This window comes from Pseudophryne corroboree, chromosome 9, assembly GCF_028390025.1.
Source record: "Pseudophryne corroboree isolate aPseCor3 chromosome 9, aPseCor3.hap2, whole genome shotgun sequence".
In the NCBI taxonomy this organism is placed as follows: Eukaryota; Metazoa; Chordata; class Amphibia; order Anura; family Myobatrachidae; genus Pseudophryne; species Pseudophryne corroboree.
The window spans coordinates 398,234,962-398,259,138 of NC_086452.1; the positions used below are offsets into that span (position 1 = coordinate 398,234,962).

The 24,177-nt window shown below is 46.9% G+C and overlaps 1 protein-coding gene across 6 annotated transcripts in view; it reads left to right on the forward strand.

Annotated features, from left to right (window-relative positions):
• The window catches only part of PXK (PX domain containing serine/threonine kinase like), a 144,632-nt gene that overhangs the window by 54,857 nt on the left and 65,598 nt on the right, over positions 1-24,177 (forward strand). For all 6 annotated transcript variants that reach the window (XM_063940877.1, XM_063940879.1, XM_063940878.1 and 3 more), the window contains exons 9-13: positions 2,580-2,681; positions 10,051-10,212; positions 10,622-10,739; positions 20,576-20,654; positions 21,877-21,925. In XM_063940877.1, the coding sequence (XP_063796947.1) occupies positions 2,580-2,681; positions 10,051-10,212; positions 10,622-10,739; positions 20,576-20,654; positions 21,877-21,925 (510 nt within the window). The remainder of the gene's footprint in view (positions 1-2,579; positions 2,682-10,050; positions 10,213-10,621; positions 10,740-20,575; positions 20,655-21,876; positions 21,926-24,177) is intronic.

Consider the following 24,177-nt stretch of genomic DNA (forward strand, 5'->3'; position numbering starts at 1 on the left):
GCAGCACAAAGCGTCTGTTTTGCTTAAAATGGATCTTATTCTCATAAATAAAACAACGGGAGAAACAAAACTACATTGTTAGCTTACACTGATCAATTTGACATGCGACACTTGTTACACCTGTGTGTGAATGAGTCCGTCTGTATATGAAGTGCTACAATGCAGCGGTTGCGGCTTCTTCTCATGCTTCAAGTTCTGTTGTGCTTCATCTGCAGCTTTGCACTTGCGGAAAACAACTGCACAGCAATTGGAAGTCCCAGCCCAATGTCTCTAGTAATCTCTGAGTAGTGTTTTTTACAGCATGCTACTCCTCTCGGAGCATCGGCTGTGCTGCAGGGCAGCTGCGATATATCTATGAATGACGTCTTTCACACGTATATCGTCTTTATATATCCACTGATGCACTACAGATATATTGCCCGTTCAATGTAACTGGTGATATATCTATCAGTGTGTACCCAGCATTACAAGGGTGTTAGGTGTAGACTGAGGGGAAGGGATGGTTAGGCTGCATGGAGGGTGGGTTACGGTTAGAGAGGAAGAGAGTTAGGTTTCGGCTGTGGGGAGGGTAGGTTAGGTTCAGGCGCCACTGGAGAGGGTTAGGCTGCGGGCAGGGGGGAAAGAGTTAGGATTAGGCTGTGGGAACGGAGGTTAGAATTAGGGGTGTATTGGAGGAGGGTAAGTATACTTACCTAGCCCCTGTCGGGATTGTTTCCATCGGGATACCGCGGTTGGTCTTTAGACTGCTGGCATCCCGAACACCGACATATCCTATCACACAGTGTGAGGACATATCTGTTCTGTGCACTGCCTATTCATATATAGAAAAAAGTTAATGTATCATACTTTCTAAAAGTCATTGGTGCACAAGAATAGCTTGTGTCATTGTTTGGCGCACAAGGACCGTTTGTGTATTGTACTGTAGCTGCACCCACGTGCCTAGGGGCTGCACTTTCTGGGGGGGCGGCACACCTGGCTGATAAGGACCAGATGATTCTTTTGGGGCAGCACAACTGGCTGATAAGGGCCAGATTATTATTATAATTTTTTTCAGTCATTACGCATAAATATATATATAATTTTTTTATTTATATATATATATATAACTGTCCAACAATGAACGGCACTCAGAGTCAAAATGATGCAAAAAATTGTATTCCACGGTCAACGTTTCGGGGGACGGACCCCCGTCGTCAGGACACAACAGACACACAAAAACATAAAACACTTACCCTCCTAAATACCACAGTAGTCCCGCCGCCATCGTCCGTCATGTGCGCGCCCGCTACTCACTCTGCTTCCGCTCACGTCAGACACCCACTTCCGGAAACAGCCGTCTCCATGGAAACCAGCAGCTTGCGGTTCACACAGAACCCGGCTGCAGACCATCGGCGGGAGGAGGCGCAGGCATAATCCACAGGGGAGGCTGGGCTGTCATCACTACGGGCAGGCAGGGACGTACACTGAAATAAAAACAAAGGAAAACAGCAATACATGATGAAAAAAGCAGCATTATCCGTAGGCATAAATCAATACAACAATAAGAAGATTACATAAATCAATGAAAAGAGATAAAGTAAACCCCAAGAGCACAAAACACCCCACATTACACAAGCGTATTCCAATTAATTTTTTCATTGAGCCCCCCAGGGGCGCAGGTACCCAATCTCAATATCCACTTAGTTTCTTTGACTAAAAGAGATTTAGCCCGATCACCCCCCCTCAAGCTCAGGGGAACGTGATCTATGATAAAGTACCGGAGTGACTCTAATGTGTGACCAGCATTTTTGAAGTGTTTAGCTACTGGTTGGTCAACCACTTTTCCTTCAAGCGTGAGTTTTATGGCCGATCTATGTGCCGCCATCCTCTCAGAAAACTTCCGAGTAGTCTGGCCCACATACATGAGCCCACACGGACAAACAATAATATATACGACAAATATTGTTGAACAGGTTAAAACAAACCTGATGTCGTATATTTTGGAGCAATGGGGGTGTTTGAACGATCTACAGTTCAACATCAATTTACACGTGGCACACCCACTGCAACGATAGCAATACAATTTGTTGCATCATTTTGACTCTGAGTGCCGTTCATTGTTGGACAGTTGTGTATTTTTGGTTCTGGCACCGGAGCAGCTGTATTAATCTAATTGGAGTGCCGGCTGCTGCTGGATCTATATATATATATATATATATATATATATATATATATATATATATATATATATATATATATATATATATATATTAATATATATATATATATATATTATATTTTTTTCTATTTAGCAAATGATGGGGGTAAGACTATGGGCGGCGAATGGTGGTCCAGGAGTTGGTAGTAGGGTGAGGTTGGGACTGCTATGGTGGTCTTGAGGCATCCGGACTGGCACCTGAAATGAAGGGGGCAGTGACGTGGTGGGGGGGGGGGGGGGGGCAACCAATAATATGCCTAGGGGCAGCCTGACCCCTAAATTTGTCCCTGCTCATCCTGGTTTGTTATTTGCATATCCTGGCTTATTTTTAGGTTTTTTAGTCTATTCCTTCCCAGTCCGATAACTGTCCCTTTTCTTGTAGGCCAAGCCGAAAGATCCCTTTCTAAAGAAATACTGTAACCCCCGAAAAATCCAAGGCCTGGAACTCCAGCAAATCAAGACGTTTGGGAGGCAGATTTTAGAGGTACGGTTATGTGTTGCAGTTATTATCCCTCAGTAACACGGTTATTTCTATTCTCTTTATCCGGCATAATTCTAAGTAACTTAGACTACTCATGTAATAAAGAATGAGATCCTGAATAGCCATAAGGATATCCTCCACATCATTGTCAGTCACAGCTCTCATGACCGCTGTTTCGTAGGTCATTTCCTAATCATTTGTATTCATTCAGTTGACACAATTAGGTACATAACGGAACAAAGGGTAAAGTGTAATGGGGCTTAAGGTTTATGGTATTCTTTGCGATTCTTGGATCTTATTCATTAAAATCTATACATTAAAATCCAAATGTATTACCCTTTGGAAAGAAAGACTGGGATCAGTATGATCTTACCTGCAATCAAAATCACCCACGATCAAAATACGGACAACAATTTACCGATGGTCAAATTACCGACATTTAAAATGTTGACAGGTCACAAAAATAAACACAACGGTGTTTGTTTTTTTTAAAACAAAAAATAGGTGTGTATGTCGACACGGACACCATATAAGTGTACCGTGTCCCCTCACATGGCTTTGGGCATTGTGCCTCGCTGTGCTCTGCACACTGGCCCTCATTCCGAGTTGATAGCACCAAGCAACTTTTTGCTGCTGGTGCGATCAACTAATCTCCGCCTATGGGGGAGTGTATTTTAGCGTAGCAGGGCTGCGAACGCTTGTGCAGCCCTGCTATGCTAAAAAAGTTTCACTCCAAACAAAACTAGCCCTGGACATACTTACCCTGTGCGACGGATCCAGCGATGCAGGTCCCAGCTTTGACGTCAGACATCCGCCCTCCGTTCGCCTGGACACGCCTGCGTTTTTCTTATCACTCCCCGAAAACCGCTGGAAACGGTGAGTATCCGCCCCGGAACGCCTCCTGCCTGTCCATCTTCTTGCGTTCGCCACTGCGATCACATTTCTCCTTCGTCCTAGAGGATGCTGGGGACTCCAAAAGGACCATGGGGTATAGACGGGATCCGCAGGAGACATGGGCACTTTAAGACTTTAAATGGGTGTGAACTGGCTCCTCCCTCTATGCCCCTCCTCTGTTAGATTCTGTGCCCAGAGGATACTGGTCACACACTAGGGGAGCTCTACTGAGTTTCTCTAAAAAGACTTTTGTTAGGTTTATTATTTTCAGGGAGCACTGCTGGCAACAGGCTCCCTGCTTCGTGGGACTGAGGGAAGAGAAGCAGGACCTACTTCTGTGAGTTGAAAGGCTCTGCTTCTTAGGCTACTGGACACCATTAGCTCCAGAGGGTCTGATCACTTGGGTCACCTAGCTGCTCGTTCCCAGAGCCGCGCCGCCGTCCCCCTCACAGAGCCTGAAGAAAGAAGACAGGGGAGTAACCGAAGCAAAGAAGACTTCAGTGAAGGCAGAAGACTTCAGTCTTCCTGAAGTACCGCGCAGCAGTCGCGCTGCGCGCCATTGCTCCCGCACACACAGGCACTACATAGGTGCAGGGCGCAGGGGGGGCACCCTGGGCAGCAATAAAAACCTCAAAAATAAGGACTGGCATGTATATACAGTGCGTAGGCACTGTTAGGAGACCCCCGCCAGTATAAAAAAATTGCAGGACATAAGCGCGCCATGTAGGGGGCGGGGCTTGGTCCTCCAGCTCTGACCAGCGCCATTTTCTCTCCACAGCTTGCTGCAGAGACGCTGCTCCTGGCCCTTCACTGCTGTCACAAACAGGGTGTTAAAAACAAGGGGGGGGGGGGCACGAAAATTTGGTGTTGGTTATTATGATTATTATAAAACAGCGCTTATAGGTCTGGGGCATTGTTTAATTCTTCAGACGGGTGTGGCGCTGGGTGTGAGCTGGCAAACTCCTTCTCTGTCTCTCTGAAAGGCCTTACTGTGGGTCTGTCCCCTTTAGCCCAGTGTGTTTGGGGGTGTCTGTACGCGTGTGTCGGCATGTCAGGAGGAGGCTCGCGTGGGGGCTGAACAGAATGAGGGAGTGACTCCGTCGGCACCGCCGACTGCTGATTGGGTTGAGATGTGGAGTGTTTTAAATAAAAGTGTGCCATTGTTGCATAAGAGGTTGGACAAATCGGAGTCTCAGAACCAAGCATGGAGACAATCCATGGGAGAGGTGGTGCCACACATTCAGACCCCCTCGGGGTCCCAAAAATGTTAATTTACCCAGATAGCAGACACTGATACCGACACGGGTCCCGACTCCAGTGTCGACTATAATGATGCAAAGTTGCACCCTAGGGTGACTAAGAGTATTCAATACATGATTGTGGCGATAAAAGATGTGTTACATATCACGGAAGACCCCGCTGTCCCTGAGACAAGAGTCGGTAGGTTTAAGGGGAAGAAACCAGAGGTAACGTTTCCTCCCTCTCCTGAACTGAACGCTCTGTTTGAAAGGGCCTGGGAAACTCCAGACAAGAGGTGGCAGATTCCCAGGAAAATTGCTATGGCATATCCGTTTCCTAAAGTGGGCAGATACTTTGTCATTTGAAATGGACACCCTGGATAGGGATAGCGTGCTTTTGACACTAGGTCATATCATGGACGCTGCAGTCTATCTAAAGGAGACTGCGAGAAATATTGGCCTCTTGGGATCAAGGGCCAATGACATGGCAATCTCGGCTAGGAGGGCGTTGTGGACTTATCAATAGAATGGTGATGCTGTTTCTAAGAAGGCTATGGATCTCTGCCCTATAAGGGTGGAGTTTTGTTGGGTGAAGGCCTCGCGGACCTGGTTTCTCCAGCTACTGCGGGTAAGTCCTCTTTTCTGCCTTTTGTTCCTCCACAGCAAAAGAAAACGCCTCAATACCAGATGCAGTCCTTTCGGTCGCAGAAATTCCGTAAAGGACGTGGGTCATCCCTCCTTGCGGCAAGAGGTTAGGGAAAAGGGAAAAGATCGCCGGCTGTGGCAGGCTCCCAGGAGCAGAACTCCCCAGCTTCTGCCAAGTCCACCACATGACGCTGGGGCTCCCCTGCGGGAGTCCGCACCGGTGGGGGCGCGTCTTCAGCTCTTCAGTCAGGTCTGGGTTCTCTTGGGCCTGGATCCTTGGGTGCTGGAAATTGTGACCCAAGGATACAAACTGGAGTTTCAAGACGTGCCTCCACACCGATTTTTCAAATCGGCCTTGCCATCTTCTCTTCCGGAAAGAGAGGTAGTGTGTGCGGCAATACAAAAGCTGTGTCAGCAGCGAGTCATTGTCGACGTACCCCCGTCACAATGGGGAGAAGGGTTTTATTCAAGCCTGTTTGTGGTCCCGAAGCCGGATGGCTCGGTTAGACCGATTCTGAACTTAAAATCCCTCAATCTGTATTTGAAAAGTTTCAAATTCAAGATGGAATCTCTCCGAGCAGTGATCTCCAGTCTGGAGAGGGGGGATTTTATGGTGTCAGTCGACATAAAGGATGCTTACCTACATGTCCCCATTTATCCTCATCAGGCGTACCTGAGGTTCGCTGTTCAGGATTGTCACTACCAATTTCGGACGTTGCCGTTTGGTCTTTCCACGGCCCCGAGGATTTTCACCAAGGTAATGGCGGAGATGATGGTGCACCTGCGCAAGCAAGGGGTCACAATTGTCTCGTACTTGGACGATCTCCTGATAATGGCGAGATCACAGGAGCAGTTAAGACAAAACGTTGCGCTCTCCCTGACATTTCTGCAGCAACATGGCTGGCTCATAAATTTGCCAAAGTCACAGTTGATTCCGACAACACGGCTGTCGTTCTTGGGCATGATTCTGGACACGAATCTTCAGAGAGATTTTCTCCCGTTGGAAAAAGCTCTGGAAATCCAGAACATGGTCAAGGAACTTCTGAAACCGACAAGAGTGTCGATTCATCAATGCACTCGAGTGCTGGGGAAAATGGTGGCAGCCTACGAGGCCATCCCGTTTGGCAGGTTCCATGCCAGGGTTTTTCAGTGGGACCTGTTGGACAAGTGGTCCGGGTCCCATCTACACATGCACCGGAGGATAAGCCTATCCCCCAGGGCCAGGATTTCTCTCCTGTGGTGGCTCCAAAGTTCTCACCTTCTAGAGGGTTGCAGGTTCGGGATCCAGGATTGGGTCCTGGTAACCACGGAGGCGAGTCTCCGAGATTGGGGAGCAGTCACACAGGGGGAAAATTTCCAGGGAAAATGGTCAAGCCAAGAAGCTTGTCTGCACATAAACATTCTGGAATTAAGGGCCATTTATTATTATTATTATTATTATCCTTTATTTATATGGCGCCACAAGGGTTCCGTAGCGCCCAATTACAGAGTACATAAACAAATAATCAAACAGGAAAACAGCAACTTACAGTTGACGACAATATAGGACAAGTACAGGGTAAATAAACATAGCTACATCAGCAGATGACACTGGAATAAGTATCAGGTGGCAGAAGACTGCTGGATTTGGTGCAGCTGAAGATTATTAAAGTAAGAAAAGGGTAAGCACATGAGGGAAGAGGGCCCTGCTCGTGAGAGCTTACATTCTATTTACAACGGCCTTCTACAAGCAGATCATCTCCTTCGCGGCCTACCCGTCCTGATTCAGTCGGACAACATAACAGCGGTGGCGCACATAAACCGCCAGGGCGGAACAAGGAGCAGAGCAGCGATGGCGGAGGCCACAAGGATTCTTCGCTGGGCGGAAAAACATGCAAGCGCTCTGTCAGCGGTCTTCATTCCAGGCGTGGACAACTGGGAAGCAGACTTCCTCAGCAGACACGATCTCCATCCATGAGAGTGGGGTCTTTGCAGAAGTCACAAGTCGTTGGGGGCTGCCTAAAATAGACATGATGGCGTCTCGCCTCAACAAGAAGCTTCAGACATATTGTTCCAGGTCGAAGGACCCTCAAGCAATAGCAGTGGACGCTCTGGTGACACCGTGGGTGTTTCAGTCGGTATATGTGTTCCCTCCACTTCCACTCATCCCAAAGGTGTTAAAGATCATAAGAAGAACAAGGGTTCAGGCGATACTCGTTGTTCCAGATTGGCCACGGAGGGCTTGGTATCTGGATCTTCAGGAATTACTCATAGGAGATCCCTGGCCTCTTCCTCTGAGAGAGGATCTATTACAGCAAGGACCGTGCGTGTTCCAAGACTTACCGCGGTTGCTTTTGACGGCATGGTGGTTGAACGCCAAATCCTAGCTCGAAAGGGTATTCTCAGAGAGGTCATTCCGACTCTACTGAAAGCTGGGAAGGAGCTAACGGCGAAGCATTACCACCGTATTTGGAGAAATGATGTATCTTGGAGCGCATCCAAGAAGGCGCCTACGGAAGAATTTCAGCTGGGTCGTTTTCTCCATTTTTTGCAAGCAGGTGTGAATGCGGGCCTAAAGTTAGGCTCCATTAAAGTGCAGATTTCGGCCTTATCTATTTTCTTTCAAAAAGGAATTGGCCTCGCTTCCAGAAGTACAGACTTTCGTGAAAGGGGTGCTGCACATCCAACCTCCATTTGTGCCCCCGGTGGCTCCATGGGACCTTAACGTGGTGTTACGGTTCCTGACGTCACATTGGTTTGAACCTTTACAAAAGGTTGAGTTGAAATTTCTCACTTGGAAAGTGGTCATGCTATTGGCCTTGGCGTCCGCAAGGCGGGTGTCAGAGTTGGCGGCTTTGTCTCACAAAAGCCCTACTTTGGTTTTTCCATGTTATAGAGCGGAATTGAGGACTCGTCAACAATTTCTCCCAAAGGTGGTTTCTTCGTTTCACATGAACCAACCTATTGTGGTACCTGTGGCTACTGAAGCCTTGGCTGATTCTAAGTCGCTCGATGTGGTCAGAGCTTTGAAAATTTAGGTAGCCAGAACGGCTCGTATTAGGAAAACAGAGGCGCTGTTTGTCCTGTATGCTTCCAACAAGGTTGGGGCTCCTGCTTCTAAGCAGACTATTGCACGTTGGATCTGTAATACGATTCAGCATGCCCATTCTGCGGCTGGACTGCCGTTACCGAATTCGGTGAAGGCCCATTCCACTAGGAAGGTGGGCTCGTCTTGGGCGGCTGCCCGAGGTGTATCGGCATTACAACTTTGCCGAGCAGCTACTTGGTCGGGTTCAAACACTTTTGCGAAATTCTACAAGTTTGATACCCTGGGGGAGATGTACTAAGCCTGAAAAGTGATAAATATCACTGTAATAAAGCACCAGAAAATCGGCTCCTAACTGCCATGTTACAGGCTGTGTTTGAAAAATGACAGTTAGGAGCCGATTGGTTGGTACTTTATCACTGTGATATTTATCACTTTTCAGGCTTAGTACATCTGGCCCCCTGGCTGATGAGGACCTCATGTTTGCTCAATCAGTGCTGCAGAGTCATCCGCACTCTCCCGCCCGATCTGGAGCTTTGCTATAAACCCCATGGTCCTTTTGGAGTCCCCAGCATCCTCTAGGACGAAGGAGAAAATAGGATTTTAATACCTACCGGTAAATCCTTTTCTCTTAGTCCGTAGAGGATGCTGGGCGCCCGTCCCAGTGCGGACTCTGCCTGCAGTACTTGTTAACGGTTATTGCTTATGTTACACAATGGTTGTGTTTTGGTTAAGGTCAGACTGTTGCTGATCGTTTTGGTTCACGCTGTTAACTGGTTGTAGTTACAGGCCATGTTGTACGGTGTGTGGTAGTGTGAGCTGGTAGGTATCTATCCCCATAGAATTACCATACAATCCCTTTAAACCGGGACACTCATGAATTATACAGGTTCTGTGGCTGGCTGACTTCAACCCTCCATTTCACCTCATTTTAAGTAGCTAGAGAAGTGTCCCGATTTAAAGGTATAGTACAGTACGGCCTAATATCTTTGGATTTAGTCATTATTTAATATCCTAAAGGGAGAAATCCGACTTTGCTATAAGTGGCACCCATTTATTCCAGATACTCGGCACCCATGCAGTTACAGGTCGGTTGCTGGGGTCAGAACTTGTTTCTCTACACCAGGGCTGGCCAAACCGGTCCTCGAGATCTACCAACAGTTCATGTCTTCCAGGACTCCTGGAGATCTGTAGAATTGTCAGTTAAGAATGAATGCAGCACATCTTAATTAGTAATGACTACACCTGAGCACCAGCTAGGTGATCTGGAAAATGTGAACGTTTGGTAGATCTCGAGGACTGGTTTGGCCAGCTCTGCTCTACACTCTGGCATTTCCTCTAACTTCATGCTGGTTTACTCTTAAGCAGCATCAGATTTCCCATGATTTTAATGAACAAAATAGAGATATTTTAAAAATGAACACCAGTAAAAGGACATATTGGATTTACATTCCAATTGGTTTTTCTGAACCAGCTTGGCCAGGTTTCTGATCCTATAAATGTATGCTGACGTTGGGGAGTTATATAAATATCTGCATCATTCTTATCTCACCTGTATCATATCCCCCAGGTACTTAAGTTCTTACAGGACCGCGGCTTCCCATACGGGCATCTTCACGCCTCCAATGTGATGCTGGAGGGAGAGACCTGTCGGCTGATGGACCTGGAGAACTCGCTGCTTGGGCTGCCGTCCTTTTACAGATCCTACTTCTCTCAATTCAGGAAGATCAATGTGAGTCCACAGCCAGCAGCCTGGCCTGACTTGTAGTGTGGTGTAAGGGTTAGGGGGGTTGACTGTCTCTTAAAGGGTAATTCCTTCTGAAATTTCAACTTTGAGATGTTACTGAATCTTCATACAAAACTAATACGCCTATTTAAGTAACCCAAAAAGCTATAAGCTTTAAACACAGGCCTTTAGCCAGATACGTTGCAGTAATCAAACGTGGCAAATTGCCTACTAACAATAATCTTATTCATGTAGAATCTAAACAAAATGTGCCTTCAACTTTCCCATCTGGTCTCTCTTCATCCTATGGTGTGTGGCAGCTCCTGACGTTTGTATCCTAATACTGTTTCCAATGTCAGAGAGAATTTGACAGTAGTAAAGAAAATGTACTAATTGAATAACCCTGATTTTCCAGACATTGGAGAGTATAGATGTCCACTGCTTTGGCCATTTGTTGTATGAAATGACTTACGGCAGACCTCCTGATTCTGTACCTGTGGACCAGTTCCCACCCGCTCCGTCCTTATCAGTAGGTGAGTTTTATCTGGATGGAGTAGTTGAGCTATTCATCGCTTGTGTACGTATCCATTAAATCTATGAACAAGGGACAGAAGATATGTGGAATACTTTTTAAAATTTGAAATGTGTTTTAAAACTCCAATTACCTCTCCATGCTGCCTTTCCTGACGTAAGTCCTCTTCCTACTGATGAATTCCTTGTTTATATTCTTGTGCCCGGGTCCCATTACTCAGTGCAGTCTATCTAGCTGTTGTCAGGATGCCTATGGTGCTGCAGGTGTCTGCTATCTCGTGTTTGCAGGGAAAATGGGCAAGCTGCAATATAATAGACTAGTGACCTAAATAACAAAGGGCCTGATTCAGAGGTGGATGGAATGCAGAGGTCTCCGCAGTTGAGCGATTATTTTTAATATTGCGTATGCGTCACAGCTGCACTGCACATGCACGATGATTAGCGATGACGGACGTATTCGCAAAGTGAGTGACAGGCAGTGAGCGTTTGTGTGATGTAATGAGGGGGTGGTTCCTGGATTGCGTCTGAGCCTGTCACTCTGGATTCACGAAGTTGTAAAGGCTCCAGTGGCTCCCTTGCAATGGACATTCTGAGTAACCATAGTACTGCTGGTGCGTCTTTGTATGCAAGTGGCAGTGCAGAGAGGCAGTCAGTGTCTATACAGATCCCCGCGGGCGGCAGTGTCATTGGCATATATTTGCTGGTCCCCTGCGAATGTAACCGCACCCACCTGTGAATTTGGCCCTGTAAGTTAGCAGTGCTCATGCAGTGTTTCCTAGAACTTTTCTGCTTCATTTCTCACTGTTCCGCCTTAGTGACTGCTGAGATTACACCAGGCAGTTCTGTGATAATTTTCTCTCTTACAAAGCAAATACACACCTAAAAAAAGAAAAGTATTTCTCTGACGTCCTAGTGGATGCTGGGGACTCCGTAAGGACCATGGGGAATAGCGGCTCCGCAGGAGACTGGGCACAAAAGTAAAGCTTTAGAACTACCTGGTGTGCACTGGCTCCTCCCCCTATGACCCTCCTCCAAGCCTCAGTTAGATTTTTGTGCCCGAACGAGAAGGGTGCACACTAGGTGGCTCTCCTGAGCTGCTTAGTGAAAAGTTTAGTTTCTTAGGCTACTGGAAATTAGCTCCAGAGGGACCGATCACAGGCCCAGCCATGGATAGGTCCCAGAGCCGCGCCGCCGGCCCCCTTACAGAGCCAGAAGACAGAAGAGGTCCGGAAAATCGGCGGCAGAAGACGTCCTGTCTTCAACAAGGTAGCGCACAGCACTGCAGCTGTGCGCCATTGCTCTCAGCACACTTCACACTCCGGTCACTGAGGGTGCAGGGCGCTGGGGGGGGGCGCCCTGAGACGCAATAAAAACACCTTGGATGGCAAAAAATGCATCACATATAGCTCCTGGGCTATATGGATGAATTTAACCCCTGCCAGAATACACAGAAAAACGGGAGATAAGGCCGCCGAGAAGGGGGCGGAGCCTATCTCCTCAGCACACTGGCGCCATTTTCCCTCACAGCTCCGTTGGAGGGAAGCTCCCTGGCTCTCCCCTGCAGTCACTACACTACAGAAAGGGTTAAAAAAGAGAGGGGGGCACTAATTACGCGCAGTATTAAAAATACAGCAGCTATAAGGGGAAAAACACTTATATAAGGTTATCCCTGTATATATATAGCGCTCTGGTGTGTGCTGGCAAACTCTCCCTCTGTCTCCCCAACGGGCTAGTGGGGTCCTGTCCTCTATCAGAGCGTTACCTCAGATGGCAGATATAGACACCGACACGGATACTGACTCCAGTGTCGACGATGAAGAGACGAATGTGACTTCCAGTAGGGCCACACGTTACATGATTGAGGCAATGAAAAATGTTTTACACATTTCTGATAATACGAGTACCACCAAAAAGGGGTATTATGTTCGGTGAGGAAAAACTACCTGTAGTTTTCCTGAATCTGAGAAATTAAAAGAGGTGTGTGATGATGCGTGGGTTTCCCCCGATAACAACTGATAATTTCTAAAATGTTATTGGCATTATATCCTTTCCCGCCAGAGGTTAGGGTGCGTTGGGAAACACCCCCTAGGGTGGATAAAGCGCTCACACGCTTGTAAGAACAAGGGCTCTACCCTCTCCTGAGATGGCCGCCCTTAAGGATCCTGCTGATAGAAAGCAGGAGGGTATCCTAAAATGTATTTACACACATACTGGTGTTATACTGCGACCAGCAATCGCCTCAGCCTGGATGTGCAGTGCTGGGTTGGCGTGGTCTGATTCCCTGACTGAAAATATTGATACCCTAGATAGGGACAGTATATTATTGCCTATAGAGCATTTAAAAAGATGCATTTCTATATATGCGTGATGCACAGCGGAATATTTGTCGACTGGCATCAAGTCTAAGTGCGTTGTCCATATTCTGCCAGTAGAGGGTTATGGACACGACAGTGGTCAGGTGATGCGGATTCCAAACGGCATTTGGAAGTATTGCCTTATTAAGGGGAGGAGTTATTTGGGGTCGGTCTTTCAGACCTGGTGGCCACGGCAACAGCTGGGAAATCCACGTTTGTACCCCAGGTCGCCTCTCAACATAAGAAGACGCCGTATTATCAGGCGCAGTCCTTTCGTGGGCAAGCGGGCAAAAGGTTCCTCATTTCTGCCCCGTGACAGAGGGAGAGGAAGAAGGCTGCAGAAATCAGCCAGTTCCCAGGAACAGAAGCCCTCTCCCGCCTCTGTCAAGCCCTCAGTATGACGCTGGGGCTTTACAAGCAGAATCAGGCACGGTGGGGGCCCGTCTCAATGAATTTCAGCGCGCAGTGGGCTCACTCGCAATTAGACCCCTGGATCCTTCAGGTGATATCTCAGGGGTACAAATTGGAATTCGAGACGTCTCCCCCTCGCCGTTTCCTAAAGTCGGCTTTACCGATGTCTCCCTCTGACAGGGAGGCAGTTTTGGAAGCCATTCACAAGCTGTATTCCCAGCAGGTGATAATCAAGGTACCCCTCCTGCAACAGGGAACGGGGTATTATTCCACACTGTTGTGGTACCGAAGCCGGACGGCTCGGTGAGACCAATTCTAAATCTAAAATCTTGAACACTTACATACGGAGGTTCAAATTCAAGATTGAGTCACTCAGAGCAGTGATTGCGAACCTGGAAGAAGGGGACTACATGATGTCTCGGGACATCAAGGATGCTTACCTTCATGTCCCAATTTACCCTTCTCACCAAGGGTACCTCAGGTTTGTGGTACAGAACTGTCACTATCAGTTTCAGACGCTGCCGTATGGATGGTCCACGGCACCCCGGGTCTTTACCAAGGTAATGGCCGAAATGATGATACTCTTTCGAAGGAAGGGAATTTTAGTTATCCCTTACTTGGACGATTCCCTGATAAGGGTAAGATCCAGGGAACAGTTGGAGGTCGGTGTAGCACTATCTCAGGTAGTGTTGCGGCAGCACGATTGGATTCTCAATATTCCAAAATCGCAGCTGATTCCGACGACTCGTCTTCTGTTCCTAGGGATGATCCTGGACACAGTCCAGAAAAAGGTGTTTCTCCCGGAGGAGAAAGTCAGGGAGTTATCCGAGCTAGTCGGGAACCTCCTATAACCGAGCCAAGTCTCAGTACATCAATGAAAGGGTTCTGGGAAAAATGGTGGCTTCCTACGAAGCAATCCCATTCGGCAGATTCCACGCAAGAACTTTCCAGTGGGACCTGCTGGACAAATGGTCCGGGTCGCATCTTCAGATGCATCAGCGGATAACCCTGTCACCAAGGACAAGGGTGTCTCTCCTGTGGTGGTTGCAGAGTGCTCATCTTCTAGAGGGCCGCAGATTCGACATTCAGGACTGGGTCCTGGTGACCACGGATGCCAGCCTGCGAGGCTGGGGAGCAGTCACACAGGGAAGGAATTTCCAGAGCTTATGGTCAAGCCTGGAGACATCACTTCATAAATATCCTGAAGCTAAGGGCCATTTACAATGCTCTAAGCTCAGCAAGACCTCTGCTTCAAGGTCACCCGGAGTTGATCCATTCGGACAACATCACGGCAGTCACCCACGTAAACAGACAGGGTGACACAAGAAGCAGGAGGGCAAGGCAGAAGCTGCAAGGATTCTTCGCTGGGCGGAAAATCATGTGATAGCACTGTCAGCAGTATTCATTCCGGGAGTGGACAACTGGGAAGCAGACTTCCTCAGCAGACACGACCCCCACCCGGGAGAGTGGGGACTTCACCCAGAAGTCTTCCACATGTTTATAAAACTCGACAAGTATTGCGCCAGGTCAAGGGACCCTCAGGCAATAGCTGTAGACGCTCTGGTAACACAGTGGGTGTACCAGTCAGTGTATATGTTCCCTCCTCTGCCTCTCATACCCAAGGTACTGAGAATTATAAGATGGAGAGGAGTAAGCACTATATTCGTGGCTCCGGATTGGCCAAGAAGGACTTGGTAACCGGAACTTCAAGAGATGCTCACGGAGGATCCGTAGCCTCTACCTCTAAGAAGGGACCTGCTCCAGCAAGGACCCTGTCTGTTCCAAGACTTACCGCGACTGCGTTTGACGGCATGGCGGTTGAACGCCGGATCCTGAAGGAGAAAGGCATTCCGGATGAAGTCATTCCTCTCCTGATCAAAGCCAGGAAAGATATAACCGCAAAACATTATCACCGCATTTGGCGAAAATATGTTGCGTGGTGCGAGGCCTGTAAGGCCCCGACGGAGGAATTTTCAACTAGGTCGATTCCTACATTTCCTGAAAACAGGAGTGTCTATGGGCCTGAAATGGGGGTCCATTAAGGTTCAAATTTCGGCCCTGTCAATTTTCTTCCAAAAAGAATTAGCTTCAGTCCCTGAAGTTCAGACGTTGTAAAAGGGGTACTGCATATACAGCCTCCTTTTGTGCCTCCAGTGGCACCTTGAGATCTCAATGTAGTTTTTGGGTTCCAAAAGTCACATTGGTTTGAACCACTTAAATCTGTGGAGTTAAAATATCTCACATGGAAAGTGGTCATGCTGTTGGCCCTGGCCTGGGCCAGGCGCGTGTCAGAATTGGCGGCTTTATCCTGTAAAAGCCCTTATCTGATTTTCCATTCGGACAGGGCGGAATTGAGGACTCGTCCTCAGTTTCTCCCTAAGGTGGTTTCAGCGTTTCACCTGAACCAACCTATTGTGGTGCCTGCGGCTACTAGGGACTTGGAGGACTCCAAGTTGCTAGACGTTATCAGGGCCCTGAAAATATATGTTTCCAGGACGGCTGGAGTCAGAAAATCTGACTCGCTGTTTATCCTGTATGCACCCAACAAGCTGGGTGCTCCTGCTTCTAAGCAGACTATTGCTCGTTGGATTTGTAGTACAATTCAGCTTGCACATTCTGTGGCAGGCCTGCCACAGCCAAAAATCTGTAAATGCCCACTCCACAAGGAAGATGGGCTCATCTTGGGCGGCTGCCCGAGGGGTCTCGGCTTTACAACTTTGCCGAGCAGCTACTTGGTCAGGAGCAAATACGTTTGTAAAATTCTACAAAATTGATACCCTGGCTGAGGAGGACCTGGAGTTCTCTCATTGGTGCTGCAGAGTCATCCGCACTCTCCCGCCCGTTTGGGAGCTTTGGTATAATCCCCATGGTCCTTACGGAGTCCCCAGCATCCACTTAGGACGTTAGAGAAAATAAGAATTTACTTACCGATAATTCTATTTCTCGTAGTCCGTAGTGGATGCTGGGCGCCCATCCCAAGTGCGGATTGTCTGCAATACTGGTTCATAGTTATTGTTACCAAAAAAAAAAAAATCGGGTTATTGCTGTAGTGAGCCATCTTTTCTAGAGGCTCCTCTGTTATCATGCTGTTAACTGGGTTTAGATCACGAGTTATACGGTGTGATTGGTGTGGCTGGTATGAGTCTTACCCGGGATTCAAAATCCTTCCTTATTGTGTACGCTCGTCCGGGCACAGTATCCTAACTGAGGCTTGGAGGAGGGTCATAGGGGGAGGAGCCAGTGCACACCAGGTAGTTCTAAAGCTTTACTTTTGTGCCCAGTCTCCTGCGGAGCCGCTATTCCCCATGGTCCTTACGGAGTCCCCAGCATCCACTACGGACTACGAGATATAGAATTATCGGTAAGTAAATTCTTATTATTACACATAGGGCCTACTTCAATGTGAGTTGTAGATGTGTGAAAAAACGCACACCTACTCCTCTTTACTCTGACATGCGGGGGGACACCCAGCAGAGGGCAAGTTGGCACTGCATGCCGGGTCCTCAAGGCGAGCTTATATTTCCAGCGCCTGCCTGCCTGCACAGCACAGAAGCCAGTTTCACATGAAAATGAGTGCTGTTGCCAGGTCACACCCATGCAGGCTTGCCGGTTACTAGCCACCCTGCTGCTCATTTCCAGATTTGTCACCACTCATTACCCTAGAGATACAGTAACAGTGCGTTGACAAGTCAGGAAATGACCAGTTAACTACAGTACTTGCCTTATATATCAGCGTATGATCAGAAAGCCCAAAATAGATCCATTTGTGACAGACACAACAAATGATTCACTGCAAGAATAATGATTCTTTTTTTCATTAATAAAATATCAGAAGTTCTGCAAACTATGCTAGTTATAAACTATAATCATTCAGTTAACTGTTAAAGTAACAGGGAAGTTTAATTCTGTAATTATCAGAATTATACAGGTACAAATATTATGTGACAGACGACACTGAACGGGAACACAAATTCAGGATGAGTATAACTTCCTTCCAAATCTTCCAAAATATGAAACCTACAGTTTCATGACTAAACACTGAGAATATTAGAGTTGTTTGCTTGGTTGGGTAAAGAAGATAAGAAAGTATTTGTAAATATTTTATTAAACATTATTCCTGTGACACAACATGTTCCAAAATACTTGCAAAAACCATTTAAACCTGTCAGTTAAACTACATCATTATCAAAGCTAACATCTTGAAAATACAGTTTAAGCCTATTATTATTATTATTATTATTATCAGACTTATATTATTAGTTATCTCCAACATTATTTAATATAAGGACAATTACATACCTGTAAACAGTTGTCAAATAAGGCACAAAATCACCACAGCTTTCCACAGACTGCCATCTTGAATAAACAATGCTGCCAACTTATGATTTATGAAAAACAGGTGTTTATCATCTTTGGTTTTACAAAATATTAACTTCAGAGAATATAAATTTTCACTACAAGATTAATTGTGGCCAAAGAAAAGATGTTCTGGTTGACATAATCATGGAATTACCCTGTACTGTTTTTATTTGAATTAATAAAAATCTAAATTGGTGCCTCACTACTGCCCCTTACAGTAGGCCACCTGAGACCATCACTATATGGTAGGTACTCCATTTAACTATTGTAAAAAGGAAACGTATTGGCATTATTAATAGAGTTCTGCTAATCCCAGTGATAAAGCATTTTTGTGTCTAGGAAGGAAGCCAGTATGAGAGAGATATTGCTCTTACTATAAATGATTGTGAAACTTCCTGATCTTTCAACCAACCATGCAATACGTACTTTTCACAGTTCTAGGTAATTTCCTAGTAAATGTTCTGTTACTAGTGTAGACAGAGTTACTAAACTTCCCACACGTGTTGTGGTCGTTTTGGAAATCCCACCAAATAAACTAATCTACTTCCGGTTTAATTCAGCCGAGTTGGTCTATACACAGTGATGGGGAACCTTTGGCACTCCAGCTATTGTTGAACTACACATCCCCCAGCATGCCCTGCTACAGTTTTAGCATGACCAAATAGCAAAACTGTAGCAGGGCATGCTGGGATGTGTAGTTCAACAACAGCTGGAGTGCCAAAGGTTCCACAGCACTGGATAGTGACCAAATTAGCCATTGATATTTTCTGTTATTTTGTCAGCATCAAAATTGAAGTTGCCACTATTCACTCTCCCTGTTAGGTTTCTCTGTCTTGCTGTGTGCATTTAAAAAATACATATGGTAACCCAATAGTGCTCTCCAAACAAAGTGCAAGCATTAGAAATTTCCATCGCCTTCTATAGTGCAAATCCATTGGCGGATTGAAACACCTGTGGTGGATCAAATATTTTTTCACTGTCTGTATACTATGAACTGTATGTTTTGTTTTTGTTATTTGGGGAGGATATACAAAGAAAGCACCAAGGTGACTTTGGGGGTCACTCCAACCCGATCGCTCGCTGCAGGTTTGCGCAGCTATCTGGTCGGAACTGCGCATGCCCCGGTGCCGCAGTGAGCCGGCTCATGCCAGCCGTCGTTGCCTAGCGATCGCCTCCGAGGCAGAGGCGGTCGCTGGATGGGAGGGGGCTGGACGGCGGCGTTAAGCCGGCGTTTAGGGGACACGGTCCGGCAACGCAGGCGTAGCCAGGCCGTTTGGGGGGCGGGCCGTGGCGGCTGCGTGATGTCACGCAGCCGCAGTGGGCCGGGGAACGACGAGTAGCTCCCGGCCAGCACGCTAAAGCAGCGCTGGTCGGGAGCGACTCTTGAAGTGCAAAGGCATCGCCGCTGTGCGAAGCCTTTGCACTTCTGCGGTGGGGGGGCAGCACTGACATGCGGCGTGGACTAGCCCTGTGCTGGGCATCCCCCCTGCAGTGTGAATGATCGTAGCTGTGCTAAATTTAGCACCGCAACGATCAACTCGGAGTGACCCCCTTTATTTCTGAAACATTTGTTTGTATTTAAGAACCAAACTCTTCTCACTTGTTTGGTAGAATTTGTAAGATTTTTTTATTTTTTTTTACGTAGAACAGGAGAAAGGGGGAGATTTATCAAAGCCTTGAAGAGTGATAAAGTGGAGAGAGATACAATACCAACCAATAAGCTCCTGTCTGTCTGCAAACACAGCCTGTAACATGGTAATTAGGAGCTGGTTGGCTGGTACTTTATCTATCAACACTTTTTGATAAATTTTCCCTAAAGTCACCTGTGAACAAGTATAGTTTTTAGAGTGGTATAGAGTTGCTTGTTTTATTGTCTGTATAAAGTGTAATGTGATTGTGGGAAAACCGTTTTAATCTCATGACTCAATACAGGTGAGTCTCACATATCCAGAACGCTTGGGACCAGAAGTATTTTAGAAATAGGATTTTAACGTATTTTGGAATACTGTATTTGATACCATAATGAGATATCTTGGGGATGGGACCCAAGTCTAAGCGCACACACTTATGTTTCACGTACACCTTATACACACACAGCCTGAAGAGCTTTATACAATATTTTTTAATCATTTTTATGCATGAAACAAAGTTTGTGTACATTGCACCATCAGAAAGCAAAGGTGTCACCTATCTCAGTTATGCAAAAAAAAATAAGTGCTGCATTTCGGAATATTCCGTATTTCTGAGTTTTGGCTATGGGAGACTCAGCCTGTAGTTCAAATAAAGCAAGACCCCATCACCCCGCACATATGTTTATGCTGAACTGTTTTCACTTGGACCAAAGCCATGTTCAAAGCCTTTTTAAAAGCCATCATACTAGGCAGCACTTTATAAAGCTGCTGCTTCTTCTTCAGTGTTTTCTGCCTTCCATTTAAGGGTGCAATAATATTAAATACGTCACCAGGCATGTTGTATAATTAATATTAATGCCCCTCTATCCAGCAGCCAAAACCGATGAAGACCCGGAGGCTATGAAAAGCATTGCCTAGTTAAGTTTACCACATAGTATTTTAAAGTGTGAGCTCTGCAGACTTAATATTAGGAGTGTTTGCATGTAAGGCTGCCCTAATTGCTCTGTTGTTACCATGACTTCCTAAATGCCACTCGCTGCTCCTGTGCGTTCTGCCGCATAACATGTCTGTCTTGTGTTTCAGTGTCTGTTCTGGAATCCATCCTGTCATGCGAGGCCTGTAAATCTGGCATGCCATCCGTCTCTCAGCTCCTGCAAACGCCGTGAGTCACTTCACCATTACGTCCTCACTATGGGGCCGATACGCAGTTGTACGCAAGTCGGGCACAATTACACTTGCGTTGCATGCAGGGCACTAAAGGCGGATATTCACCCGTAGGGAGTTATACACATCTATGCAACCGCGCTGCCCCAACCTATCAAATTGCTGCATCATTATCAGCACGCACATTGCACCAGCCATACACCTGGTACATGAGTTACTTTTAAAGTCAGACTAATCTCTGCATAGCCACAGTTGTATCGTCATACCTTGACCTGCCCTCGCTGACCTTAGCCTATGTGCGGGTACCCTGTTACTGCCAGTTACAACCTATAGTAACTGGAGATGTGACTGGTGTCTGTAGGTGTGGCTGCGTATGACCACACATCGCCTATAGTTGCAACACGCAAGAAATGTCTGCAATGCTGACTTGTATTCAACTCTGCATCCGCACCTATGTATGTATTGTGTTCATGGCAGAGGTTTGATCGTCACTTGTCTTGGGTTTTAGTTGGATACATTTGTCATGTGATACAGTCTAATGTCCCCCATACATTAGCAACACTATTTGCTGATCCCCGGTCGGCCTGGTTGGGAAATCGGGAATATTAAACATGTTTAAAAATCCTGATTCCTGTCCAAAAATGGGCATTTTTACCATGTTTAAATTCCCAGATTCTCAGACAGGCTGATCATTGATTGCTGCCAATTGGTGGATCCGGTCGGCGGTGCCGCCGATCTGGGGAAACAGGGATGATGTTTATATGGGCCTTCACTCCCTTTACCATTACACTGCAGATCAGTTCTGGGCCCTCCTGTACTTATCTTAGTACAACAAATGTTCCATGGGGGTAAAAGCATAAGTGCATAAGCCCATAGTAATACAGCATATACGTATTATTAATATTCGGCTGTTACTGGAAGGAATAATTAGGTAGCAGGTCTTGATGGTTCCCCATCTGTCTCCTTCTGTAGCGCAGTTGTGGATAATATTGATTACTCTATATTGAGATATTATAGTGAACCCTACTGTATAATGGTTGGACAGTGACCTCTAGCAATTGGTAGTTTCGGAGGTGCTGTTAATCCGTCAGTGCATGTAAAAACCAATAAATTTATAATATTCTGAAGGTGAGATTTACATCGAAATACATCTTTATCGATTTTTTTCTCTTTCTATTCATTCAAAATGTGACGCAAAAAATGATCTGTTACCTTTATAGGTTATTCAGTGATGTGACGCTGATGAATACTGAAAAACCTCAGTTTAAGGTAATTTATGGACACAGTCCATTGGATTTCTCTGGCCACAGGCATTGCTTCCTTCTGAGTAAAGTTGCCATTAGTTAAATATTTCCGTTGTTTAGATAGTTGCGGCTGTCGTTCTGTGGGATGGTTAGGTAAACACACAGGAATGCTATGCAAATGTTTTGATGTGTTCTGCCTTAAAGAAGAAACAGGCTATTCCAGTTCAGCTTCTGTTAAGGATATACTGTAGTTTGATCCATTGATATATGGAGATACGTGTGTAAAATGTCAGGTAATTGTGCATGAAACTTGTCTGCAGTCTTATCTAGCCACCAGGAAATAGTGTGTTCTATCAAGGCAGCTTGGCAGCTGGTTCCTACGCAATGGTGTGGTGCCAGGGGACAGTCCCAAAGTAATATTATTGGCAGTGAAATTTATTCAGTGGACAGGTTAAAGTGGGGAAAACCCTATAACTAAAAACAGAAGTGATCTGCAAGCAGATGGATAAAACTTAACTTAATTTTATCTAGTTTTACTGAGTTTTAACTGTCTTACAAAAAATAATCCTATTATCCTGTGTGTCCCTGACATGCGCATTGACAGCCTGGCAACACACCACCCATGCATTCTTCTCCTCTTTCAAACGTAAGGTGGAGCGTGTGGGTGTAGGAGGTGTAACGTTCAAGTGTAATGCGCGCAGTCACTGGGGCTGTGTACATTCAGGTGTAATGCGCGCAGTCACTGGGGCTGTGTATGTTCAGGTGTAATGCGCGCAGTCACTGGGGCTGTGTACGTTCAGGTGTAATGCGCGCAGTCACTGGGGCTGTGTACATTCAGGTGTAATGCGCGCAGTCACTGGGGCTGTGTACATTCAGGTGTAATGCGCGCAGTCACTGGGGCTGTGTACGTTCAGGTGTAATGCGCGCAGTCACTGGGGCTGTGTATGTTCAGGTGTAATGCGTGCAGTCACTGGGGTTGTGTACATTCAGATGTAATGCGCGCAGTCACTGGGGCTGTGTACGTTCAGGTGTAATGCGCGCAGTCACTGGGGCTGTGTATGTTCAGGTGTAATGCGTGCAGTCACTGGGGCTGTGTACATTCAGGTGTAATGCGTGCAGTCACTTGGGCTGTGTACATTCAGGTGTAATGCGCGCAGTCACTGGGGCTGTGTACATTCAGGTGTAATGCGCGCAGTCACTGGGGCTGTGTACGTTCAGGTGTAATGCGCGCAGTCACTGGGGCTGTGTATGTTCAGGTGTAATGCGCGCAGTCACTGGGGTTGTGTACATTCAGATGTAATGCGCGCAGTCACTGGGGCTGTGTACGTTCAGGTGTAATGCGCGCAGTCACTGGGGCTGTGTATGTTCAGGTGTAATGCGTGCAGTCACTGGGGCTGTGTACATTCAGGTGTAATGCGTGCAGTCACTTGGGCTGTGTACATTCAGGTGTAATGCGCGCAGTCACTGGGGCTGTGTACATTCAGGTGTAATGCGCGCAGTCACTGGGGCTGTGTACGTTCAGGTGTAATGCGCGCAGTCACTGGGGCTGTGTACGTTCAGATGTAATGCGCGCAGTCACTGGGGTTGTGTACATTCAGATGTAATGCGCGCAGTCACTGGGGCTGTGTACATTCAGGTGTAATGCGCGCAGTCACTGGGGTTGTGTACATTCAGGTGTAATGCGCGCAGTCACTGGGGCTGTGTACGTTCAGGTGTAATGCGCGCAGTCACTGGGGCTGTGTACATTCAGGTGTAATGCGTGCAGTCACTGGGGTTGTGTACATTCAGGTGTAATGCGCGCAGTCACTGGGGCTGTGTACGTTCAGATGTAATGCGCGCAGTCACTGGGGCTGTGTACATTCAGGTGTAATGCGCGCAGTCACTGGGGTTGTGTACATTCAGGTGTAATGCGCGCAGTCACTTGGGCTGTGTACATTCAGGTGTAATGCGCGCAGTCACTGGGGCTGTGTACGTTCAGGTGTAATGCGTGCAGTCACTGGGGCTGTGTACATTCAGGTGTAATGCGTGCAGTCACTGGGGCTGTGTACATTCAGGTGTAATGCGTGCAGTCACTGGGGCTGTGTACATTCAGGTGTAATGCGCGCAGTCACTGGGGCTGTGTACATTCAGGTGTAATGCGCGCAGTCACTGGGGCTGTGTACATTCAGGTGTAATGCGCGCAGTCACTGGGGCTGTGTATGTTCAGGTGTAATGCGTGCAGTCACTGGGGCTGTGTACGTTCAGGTGTAATGCGCGCAGTCACTGGGGCTGTGTACA